At 37.4% G+C, this 12,090-nt stretch overlaps 1 protein-coding gene across 7 annotated transcripts in view; it reads left to right on the top strand.

Annotated features, from left to right (window-relative positions):
- Positions 1 to 12,090, top strand: part of macf1a (microtubule actin crosslinking factor 1a) — a 976,441-nt gene that overhangs the window by 353,184 nt on the left and 611,167 nt on the right. For all 7 annotated transcript variants that reach the window (XM_051936317.1, XM_051936316.1, XM_051936315.1 and 4 more), the window contains one exon: positions 4,063 to 4,357. In XM_051936317.1, the coding sequence (XP_051792277.1) occupies positions 4,063 to 4,357 (295 nt within the window). The remainder of the gene's footprint in view (positions 1 to 4,062; positions 4,358 to 12,090) is intronic.

The following is a 12,090-nucleotide window of genomic DNA, read 5'->3' as shown; positions in this document are numbered from 1 at the left end:
TTCTGGATGTTTATGTTAATTTAATTCTGTTTGACTGTTGTATTTGCACTTTTTTATAAACTGCTATTTGTTGCTAATAAAAGTTGTTAATATTGTTCTGCATGTTATTTTGTTATTGTTTCAGTATTAGTGTTTGATATTCAGTTTCTGAACGGTTTAGGCACAAGCCAACAGTTCGGTGACGCTGTCTGAGCCTTATGTCACATTTTTTTTTTATTATTCACGGTAATACCGTATACCGAGGTATCAAGGAGGTTTGACGGTATCAACATTTGGATACCGCCCAACCTTATATCCAAGTGCAGTTGTGTGCCAATATGTGAATTGCTGTAACTGTTCTGTAGAAAACTGGACAATCACCACATGAATCTCGTTCTTTAGGTTATATAAATATAACAACAAAGATTGTTACAAGTGAAAAGCAGCTCCTGCCACAATTACCTCATGTAACATTGCAATGCGTTTTCACACACTTGGAATAATTTGCACACAGCCTGCACCAGCTTCAACATTAAAGATATGATTTGAGTACAAGTGGAATACGCAAAAATGATTATGCGAGTTAGCACGTGTTGTTGATGGTGGCACACACTTTGACTTGTGTACAGTCGCAATAATTTTATGGCGGATATAGTATGTACTCATATTATATGATATCATACCATAATTACAGCTATGTGCTCTATATCACTCTTTTGTCCAGAGAATGGTATGTTACAAGCCATGTGAGAATATAATTGTTGATGAAACAAAATTGGAAAAACTAAAGGGAATCTGAAGTTACTGTGATGCTGTGGGCAACTGTTGGTAACTGTGGAAAAATTACAAAATTCTAGCCATGATGGACACTTTGATCAGACGAGAGAACAGGAAACATATCCTTCCTTTAAGAAAAATAGTGCCAAGAATCAGTGATCAAATGTGTTCCTTCCAGTTTTCTTTTGTTGCCACAAGCATGCTTATTTACACATTTGGTTCCCCTCCCATTGAGTTCCATTTTCAAATGCAAAAATAGACTAGGTATTTTTTTTTATTTAGAAAAAATGCTTAACTTTAGAACACAGTTTCATGTGGAAAATGAATATATATCATATAATTGTGAAGAAATGTCTTTAAATTGAAAAACACCAAACCTCTCCTTTAAATCATGGGGAAATTATTATAAGTGGTTAATAAGGAAAATATCAAACATTACATGGCACAAACAATAGAATTAATAGTCAAAATGGGTTTATATGAGGATATTGTGTTTTACTAATATCTCGGAATTCTGCAAGGATAAAACAAAAAAGCATAATCGGAGTTGCACCTGGGCATAATTCAGAGCTGATTTGTGGCAGTTGAAATTTAATTTAAGTAATATATCAGAATTGCGAAGTAAAAATTTTTAGAGTTGTATAAACAAAAAGAGGTTAAAATATTGTCATATATCTTATGAGAATAACCTTGGACAGTGGAATCAGTTCAGTGTCATTTTCCAGATTGTATGTACAGAAGCAACTAACAAGACTAACTACTGTATGCTATGTTATATAGCTGGATGTTGGGAGTGCAAGTTGAGGGAGGTTATCCTTAAGGGATATAACACATTTCTGGTTTGCTTTTTACAAAAATGACACAGCAGCACTTGCAAAAATCTAGAGAAGAGCAGCTTGGCTGTTTCCAGGACTGGGAGGTATGAGCTATTATGAAAGATTGAAGGAGTTGGGTCTTTTCAGTTCCAGTAAACAGAAAATATCAGGTGGCATGACTGAAGTGTTCAAAATTATAAAGGAAATATGTATGGTGAATCTTAGCTGTTGTTTAAATAAGACCTCCAGGACACAGGTTGAAGCTGGTTATAATTTTTTCTCAAATGTTAAAAAGATATACTTCATACAGAGAACAATAGCTACATGCAATAAATTACCAAGTACTGTGGCAGATAATTGTATTCTGTGGTTGTTTAAAACTTGATTTGATATTGTTACCTGAAAAGGATTTACAAGCCTCGTTGGATAGAATGGCCTGTATCTAAGAAATAGGTTGAAATTCCCAAACATGTAAAGAGTATATCTATAATTTAATTGGTAATATTGTGTGCATGTAAGTTGACAAAGTAATTGGGCTCACAGTCAACGGTGATGTGTTCATTATTTATTATATTATTTGGCTACAAAACTGTTTCTGTGCCTGTAGGTAAAAGCTCACAACTACTGTGTGAGTATTTGTAGATACACCTCCTGTTGGCTACGGTCAGTTTTTGGGACTCTGTGTTTTGGAAAGACATCATATAAAAATAGCTCAACTGGTGGAGTTGCAAAGCTGGAAATAAAAGTATTAGTGTTCACTTCAGGTTTGCCTACATGATCCTCAAGAATTGTAGAATGAATTTCTTGAACAGATAATTTAAAAATTGAATTATTTGGCCAACATGGACCTTATCTTTACAGAAGGACACTAACCATACATTTTAATGTAGGAACCTAATACTAGCACTCCAAACATAAGACTGCTTTTGTTATAGTTTGCATTGCTGCATCAGTATCTACCTGTAAATTACTTGCCATCAGTGACAAAAATGTAAAATTCTACTGTATAATAATAATATGTATGCAAAAATACTTCAGCAGGTCATGTCTGAATGTTGTTGCTTTACAATGATCCAGTCAAAGTACACATCTTTATCCTGTTAAAGTGCTGGACATGAAATGATCAGTTCTTGCTCAAATTTCCGAAAGTGCCGTTTGTCTGAAGTTATTTTATAAGCAGAAGTTGGTAGGATTTTTTAAGGGCACTGTTGTAGGCTACTAAACTACTGAACAATTCATGATGTGTTTGCCTTGCCATAAATTATATAACCAAAAGTAAAATTCTAAGTGGCATTGGAACCTGATTTCTTTTTCTTCGGTTATAGTCTTGGGGGGGGGGGAGCACATTTGTTCTGTTATACTTGTATCTTTTGTGAAAGTGCTTGATATTTGGACTTCAGTCTTCACACATTATACACTTCATGTCAAAATTTTGTTGTTAGTACTAAAACATGGAAAAAGTTTGTCTTGTTAGGTATGTGTTCAACATTTCCTACACTTTCAACTCATCTTACACTTACACAGATCTTTGTAGACACGGAACACACGTGAAATGCATGTGTTCCGAATAACGATATATTTTTTTAGCCTAGGTGCCTGACTACCTAATAAACTAGGCTTTAGTTGGGAGAGGTGTTTGCAGTTTCTCCGGGGTGAGGGGGTCTTATAGCAGGCTTCTTGGGATTATCGACACATTTACAAGACAAAAGATGCTGAATGGAGACGTGCGAGTGGATTTAAGGTGGGCCGGATTTACGAGTTTTCTCGTAAACTTTGGTAATTCTAGTGGTAAAGATAACCTCCATTGGCTTGTACTCTACACATCGTACTATATAGCCTAACATTCTGTTAGCCTTATGACAGTTGATAATGTTGAGTCCACTATGACTCTTGAATCCTTCTCATACTGGTACAAAGGTAAACTCTGAATTTTCAGACCTCCCGTTGTGCATTCAAACCTAACATATTTACTTCCTATGTTTAATACTGTACATTTAACTTAAATTTCATCTGCCACAAATCCCAAGCCTATATGCTGTCCACGCCCCTCTCTGATGATTCAACAGATTCTAGATTATCTGCCACTCCACCTAATTTATATTCCTATCCAAATCATTTATATATATATATATATATATATATATATATATATATATATATATATATATATATATAAAAAATTGCAGCAGCCCTACTATTGACCGCTGAGGAATATGACTATTAACATAACTAATTTCAGATAAGGCTTCTTGCACCATGACCCTTTGCTTCCTATGTTTTAGCAAAATCATATTGTTTTAATTTCAATGTATTGTCTTTTTTGGATAAATGTCAAGAATAAAAAGTAGAAAGTATCTAATAGCATGCATAAATAATGGTTTGTGATATTGCTTAATTAATTTAAACTAACTGTTTAATAGCCTAAATGTTAGATTTGCCTTTTTTACATTTATCCTGATTTGTCCTCTCTTCATGGCCATTTTAATTTTAGAATTACATGTCTACAAGAAGAACTGGTTGTTCTGCGTCAGGATTCTGCTAATTTGTACAGAAAGGATCACTTTGCATCTTCTACTACATCATTAAAGAATGAACTGCAGGTGCCTGGTCACTTCAAATTAGAAACCAGAAGCCTAACTCGACGAGCGGAGACTACTTTGGGTTCTTCTGAATCTTGGTTATGGAAACCTTTGAGTCGCACTGAATTATTGGCCATTTCCTCATCTGAAGATGAAGGAAACCTCCGCTTTGCCTATGAACTTCTTTCTTGGGTTGAAGAAACACAGGTATGAACCTCCTCCATTTATTTTATTTCAGGTGATCTTTGCAAGTGTTTAGTGCACTGATTCTTAAAAAAAAAAAACCTGTGTAATCCTAAGGTGGACACAATAAAATGAAGTGCACACTTGGCCAAGTACATCAAGTCCCTTCCGTTCCACTGTCTACATCTCACTTTGTAGCTGATGTCAAATATAATGTCACAATAGGTAATTATAAGCAAAATACCCAAGTTTTTTTTTGAATATGCAAGTTTAGCAAAACCTAATAAAAACAGCTGTTTGGGTTTTTTGGTTTTAGAAAGAAAGAAATGAAGATTAATGGTTTGGCAACACTGCTTATACTGATTTTGGCAACAATTTTCTAAGTGTGGGAGAAATTTAATGGGCACCCCCCACTGGAATGCCTCAGTTTAGGCAATAAAACACAGGCAGGAGAAAGTGTCAATCATTATTCTTTATCTAAGTCTTGCAAGAGGCAACACTTAACGGCACAAGCAACTTAATAGCAAGTGTTACAAAAAAGGAGCATCCTCTTAGCTATATTTATACAATTCATTGATTAGATCACAATTATATAATCTTATGTCATATGCAGAAGAGTCAATCTGAAGGAGATTACAGACTGCAAAGTGGTGGCAGGGGAAAGTGTAGTTAGACAGCATAGGATGGTGGTCTGTAGGATGACGTTGGAGAGGGAGAGAGTTTGGGCAGAGCCAAGGATCAAATGGTGGAAGTTGAAAAAGGAAGACTGCAAGGTTGAGTTTAGGGAGGAGGCCTATGGACAGCTATGAAGAGGATGAAGAATGGAAAAGCTGTTGGTCCAGATGACATACCTGTGAAAGTATGGCGGTATTTAGAAGAGTTGGCAGTGGAGTTTTTAGCCAAATTGTTTAATGGAGACCTGGAAAGTGAGTGGATGCCTGAGAAGTGGAGAAGAAGTGTACTGGTGAGCAGGTTGAGGAGACCCTGGAAAGGTGGAAATATGCTCTAGAGAGGAGAGGAATGAAGGTTAGTAGGAACAAGACAGAATACATGTGTGTAAATGAGAGGGAGGTCAGTGGAATGGTGAGGATGCAAGGAGTACAGTTGGCAAAGGTGGATAAGTTTAAAAACTTGGAATCAACAGTACAGAGTAATGGGGATTGTGGAACAGAGATGAAAAAGAGAGTGCAGGTAGGGTGGAATTGTTAGGAGAAGAGTGTCAGGAGTTGTGACAGATGGCTATCAGCTAGAGTGAAAGGGAAGGTCTGCAGGATGGCAGTGAGACCAACTATGTTATATGGGTTGGAGACGGTGGCACTGACCAGAAAGCAGGAGATAGAGCTGGAGGTGGCAGAGTTAAAGATGCTAAGATAGAGGGTCATCTCAAGTTGGATGGTTATGAGACAAAGTCGGAGAGGCGAGATTGCGTTGGTTTGGACATGTGCAGAGGAGACATGCTGAGTATATTGGGAGAAGGATGTTAAGGATAGAGCTGCCAGGGAAGAGGAAAAGAGGAAGGCCTAAGAGAAGGTTTATGGATGTGGTGAGAGAGGACATGCAGGTGATGGGTGTAACAGAATAAGATGCAGAGGACAGAAAGATATGGAAGAAGATGATCTACTGTGGCAACCCCTAACGGGAGCAGCCGAAAGAAGAGCAATTGCTTACCTTCCAGATCTTCTTTATTTTTTATTTTATTAGGGAGTCTCTTTCGTATCCTTCAGTCTTCTTTTTGGCCATCTGTAAAACACTAGCAACTTAGTACATTTTTTTTTTGTTTTCCCATGCGAGTCTGTTTCTTACTTTTAATTTTGTGTTTTTTGTTTTTTTTTATAAAGTTTATGTTTACCTAAAGCTTTCTTTTTTATCTGCACACCCACACTTTCATCAGATTTAACATATAGTACAGTATCTTTTGTTTTAATATAATTTTTTTTTTTAATTCCTTTTTTTTGCCTTTTCCTATACCTTTTCGGCATAAGAACATCCCCTCATGACATGTTCTGCAGTCTCTATTTTATTGCACCTTTTCTTTGGGCACTTTTCACACTTTTTCTTTTAAGTAAATTTTGATTTGTTTTTACTATATCTTGTGCTGCTTACCATGCCATACATCTCAGGTTGTTTGGTAGGTCTTTTAACACTAGAATTACCAGAGCCTACGAAAAAACTCGTATATCCGGCCCACCTTAAATCGCTTCTTAAAACCTTTCTCACCTCTCCGCCAGCGTCTTTTGTCATCTAAATGTACTGATAAAGACATGCTGCCAGCAGCTGGCTATTCCATCCCCCCAACGACTTAGAACGTAAACAGGCTTTTCCCAGCTCTTGCCTTGATTGATTACCTGGGAGTGAAGTGGAGTTTTAGAGTAGAAATAATAAGATTGTTATTTGAAACACACGCATTTCATATGTGTTGCATTTCTACAGTAATCTGTGTAAACACATTGTTAAAACAGAAACGTGTTATATATTCTAGTAGCAATTGACAAAATGTAGGCATAAACTATATAATGTATGAAGCCTGAAGTTCAAATATCAAAGAAACACTTTCACAAAAGGTACAAAAAAAAGCCACCGCCAAAAAAACCCATCTTAGTGTGAGACATTGATATGAATTAACTATCGCTGCTTCCGTGGCGTAACAGTATCAGTCGCTGACTGGGAATCAGAAGGTTATGAGTTCGATCCTACACAACTCCCATTTGAGAAGTGTTCTTATTTTCACTATTTTAGAATAAAAAGATACATTTGATTTCAGTCTGTAACAGCTGGTGTAATTTATGATATTTGTAAAGGTTAGCTTTATTTTTTTAAAATTCACTTTTCATTGTCTCAGTCGCGTTCAGGATCCATCCCTGCCCCCCCCCACCTGACACTGCTGTTTTTACATAAAGATGCGCTATAGTTCTGCAGTGTATCACGATACATACGACCGTGTGTTTTTTTCCCCCAATATTGCCAGTCCCCACATGTTGCTGTATGCTGTTAATTTTGTACTCCAGGACATGCAGAGGAAAGCATAGTAAAGAGCAGTAACTTCAGCGCTATATGCAATCATCAGACACTCCCCATCTGATGCTGTTTTCACATAAAGACGCGCTAAAGCCCTGCAGTGTACTTGTGACTGCATTGTCGTACCAATGCTTGCGAACTGAAGTGTCTGCATGCACTTTTCGTGGCATTATATGTGTATTTTTTGAGCATGCCCATGTATCTCAAACACAGGAACATATGTTGATGTAAAAGTATAACAAAACAAGTGCACTTTTATTCAAGACTATAACCGAAGAAAAAAGAAAGCAAGTTACAGTAGGCGGTTGATATGACAGCTTGCATGGTGGAATGCTAAGAACTGCTGATTTCCATTCTGTGCTATATAACTTAACATTTGAATCTGATGATTGCATATAGCGCTGTCTTGTTTAGTGTGCGCAAGAACATGCAGGTGGCCAGTTGCTGAGTGCTACAACGCACATTTTAAAAAAAGAAAGAGACAAATATATGTGACGTTTTGAAGAAATCATTTTATGACGCGAATAGTACCAATCAGAAAACATCGTCGAAGTAATGCAATATTATTTGAAAACGAACAGAATCAGGTTGGGTGTGAAGTTATACTGGCGCTGTTTGAGTCAGATCAGAAGCTGAACAAGCTGAAAAAGCTCCTGTTCTGACTCTAAGTAAAAAAGCACGAATTAATCAACAGAAATAACCGCGATTGACATTTTAAAGTTAACGATTTACAGTGCATACCAATTTATAAATTCAATGTCCGTTTGAGGAAAAAAAAAACACTTTCTTCAAAGCTGGGAATCGAACTCGCGTCTCTGTGGCACAGTAAGGCAGTGGTGCTCCAAGTCAGCAAACCGTCCTTATAACTTATTTTTTTCAAGATCCATTACACACAGACAGACAGAGCACTGCGTAATACAGAGACAGACAGGCAGAGATATACAAACAAACAGGGAAGGCACATGTACTGAAAGAAAAAGCACTGAATAAGCTCACCCGCTCTAACATCACCCCTCCCCCCGATCTGACTCTCTAAGTAACAGCGCAAGTACAGACACAAATCAAGTGCATGTGTGTACTGTATAATATTAACAAAAAGAGCAGCTTACTACTGAAAACGGCAAATATAGGAGTGTGTGGGGATCGAACCAGTACTCTTGATCACACTTGGTTTGCGTCTGTACTTGTGCTGTTACTTAGAGAGCCAGATCGGGGGGGAGGGGTGATGTTAGAGCGGGTGAGCTTATTCAGTGCTTTTTCTTTCAGTACGTGTGCCTTCCCTGTTTGTTTGTATATCTCTGCCTGTCTGTCTCTGTATTACGCAGTGCTCTGTCTGTCTGTGTGTTATGGATCTTGAAAAAAATAAGTTATAAGGACAGTTGTTCATGTTAATTGCAGTCTCAATTGTTAAAAAAATATTTTAAAAGGAGCATCCCACATGAAAATATAACGATCTCATTAACTGACAGAGCATACCAATTTACAAATTTTATGTCCGTTTGAGGTTAAAAAGAAAAAAAAGAAGTAACACTTTATGCCCAGCGGGGAATTGAACTCATGTTTGTGAGGCAAAGAAAAGCTACTCGGTCTGAGAAGCAAATCTTAGCACGCTACGCCACAGAAACTGTTATATGGTGTGTGAAGCTTTTGTGGAAGTGTTTATTTGATCTTAGGAACTCGGGCTTTACACATTCTACATTTTGTAACATTTATTACTAAAATATGAAAAAGTTTCTGTTTTAGCAATGTGTTTACACAGATTACTGTAGAAACGGAACACGCATGAAATGCAAGTATTCCAAATAGCGATCTATTATTTCTATACTAAAACTCCAGCAGTTCAGTCACTCCCAGATAATCAAACAAGCCATGAGCTGGGAAAACTTAGTGAACGTTCTGCGACGGTGGGGGTTGGAATAGCCGGCTGCTCGCTGCTCCTCTTAATCGGCACATTTAGAAGACAAAAGAGAGGTGAGAACGGTTTTAAGGTGGGCCGGATCTACGAGTTTTTTCGTAGACTCTGGTAATTCTAGTGTTAAGTCAATCGTTTCCCACACTTTTCCTGCCTCTGCTCAGGAATGTTCTATTATCCATATGTTTTCTTCATTTCTTTCTATACTTTTTAAAAATAATTTTCAATTACTGAAAACAACTACTTCTTGTCCTTGTGATATTTGTTCCAAAACTTCCCCTTTTTTTAAATGTACAATAGTTGTTGATTTATTTTAGAGAGGGTCATATATTTTAGATTTCCTCATAACATGTCCTAATTTATATTTCAATATGTCTGTTACTTTTCCTTGTTGTTTTTAAGCTTACAAATTTTACTACATATTTTACTTTTAACTTGCCAGTTCTTTCCACCTATTTTCTATTGTCTAGTTTTGAAGGTCCATTAAATTCTCCCTTACTACTTGGTAATTTATTCTGTTTGTCTACGGATCTCTGTTTGAAGAAAAACCTAATGTTTGTGTGAAATTTGCCTGGCTGTGCAAAATTTGGGTACCCTTGTAATTTTGCTGATTTGAATGCATGTGACTGCTCAATACTAATTACTTCCATCCATCCATCCATTTTCCAACCCGCTGAATCCGAACACAGGGTCACGGGGGTCTGCTGGAGCCAATCCCAGCCAACACAGGGCACAAGGCAGGAACCAATCCCGGGCAGGGTGCCAACCCACCGCAGATACTAATTACTTGCAACACCAAATTGTTTGGATTAGCTTGTTAAGCCTTGAACTTCATAGACAGGTGTGTCCAATCATAAGTAAAGGTATTTAAGGTGGTCAATTGCAAGTTGTACTTCCCTTTGACTCTCCTTTGAAGAGTGACAGCATGGGATCCTCAAAGCAATTCTCAAAAGATCTGAAAACAAAGATTGTTCAGTATCATGGTTTAGGGGAAGGCTACAAAAAGCTATCTCAGAGGTTTAAACTGTCAGTTTCAACTGTAAGGAATGAAATCAGGAAATGGAAAGCCACAGGCACACTTGCTGTTAAATCCAGGTCTGGCAGGCCAAGAAAAATACAGGAGCGGCATATGCACAGGATCACCTCCGCAGACTTGCATGAACATCTTGCTGCAGATGGTGTATCTGTACATCGTTCTACAATTCAGCACAATTTGCACAAAGAACATCTGTATGGCAGGGTGATGAGAAAGAAGCCCTTTCTGCACTCACGCCACAAACAGAGTCGCTTGCTGTATGCAAATGCTCATTTAGACAAGCCAGATTCATTTTGGAACAAAGTGCTTTGGACTGATGAGACAAAAATCGAGTTATTTGGTCATAACAAAAAGCGCTTTGCATGGTGGAAGAGGAACACCGCATTCCAAGATAAACACCTGCTACCTACTGTCAAATTTGGTGGAGGTTCCATCATGCTGTGGGGCTGTGTGGCTAGTTCAGGGACTGGGGCCCTTGTTAAAGTCGAGGGTCGGATGAATTCAACCCAATATCAACAAATTCTACAGAATAATGTTCAAGCATCATTCACAAAGTTGAAGTTACGCAGGTGTTAGATATTCCAATAAGACAATGACCCAAAACACAGTTTAAAATCTACAAAGGCATTCATGCAGAGGGAGAAGTACAATGTTCTGGGATGGCCGTCACAGTCCCCTGACTTGAATATCATCGAAAATCAATGGGATGATTTGAAGCAGGTTGTCTATGCCCGGCAGCCTTCAAATTTAACTGAACTGGAGAGATTTTGTATGGAAGAGTGGTCAAAAATACCTCCATCCAGAATCCAGACACTCATCAAAGGCTATAGGAGGCGTCTAGAGGCTGTTATATTTGCAAAAGGATGCTCAACTAAGTATTGATGTAATATCTGTGTTGGGGTGCCCAAATTTATGCACATCTAATTTTGTTATGATGCATATTGCATATTTTCTGTTAATCCAATAAACTTAATATGTCTGCTGAAATACTACTGTTTCCATAAGGCATGTCATATATTAAAAGGAAGTTGCTACTTTAAAAGCACAGCCAATGATAATCAAAAATCCAAAGAATTAAGAGGGGTTCCCAAACTTTTTCATATGACTGTATTATATATTAATTATTATAGTCCATCCATTTGCTATCTGTGAAGCTTTTCACATAGAAAAGTTCATCAGGATATTGTGACAGGAATGCACTCTGCAAAACTGCTCTGCCCATGCAGAAACATTGGTATTAATAACTTGATTAAAAATAATTTTATACAAGTAATGTCAGCTCTGTTGATAAAATTGACTGTATGCTACACATTTGCTTAATGTGTCACTTCAAAGGTACAATCCATTAACTATCAATATCTTCTTTGCTGTATAAGGATATCAGTTTTTCCTGGTCTAATTACTGATTTTAATTGAAGTGTCTTTTAATTTAAATTTAGTGAAAGTTGTTGACCATCCACCGTCGGTGGAGTACTTGTAATTAATGGGCAGTTATGGTCAATAAAATCCACAGAATAAGGCATTAACAGTGACAAGGCTTTGGTATTCACTTTCAGTTCTAGAAGAGAAACCTGATTGATAAAAAGACCAGTGAAATCTACAGAGTTAGGTGCCAGCAGTGTGGGATACTTGCACATATGCAAGGAGTGTGTAATAGATTGCCCAGTGCAGATGGCAATTTAAATGCATGTCATTTTAGTAATATTAAAAAGGCAAGTTTACAGGTGGAAATTCTAGTCATGGGCTACTTTAACTACTAACTGGGATAACCCTGCATAGAGCAGATCACAGGAG

The sequence above is a fragment of the Erpetoichthys calabaricus genome, chromosome 14 (assembly GCF_900747795.2).
Source record: "Erpetoichthys calabaricus chromosome 14, fErpCal1.3, whole genome shotgun sequence".
Lineage (NCBI taxonomy): Eukaryota > Metazoa > Chordata > Cladistia > Polypteriformes > Polypteridae > Erpetoichthys > Erpetoichthys calabaricus.
This window is presented reverse-complemented; position numbering and strand designations above follow the sequence as displayed.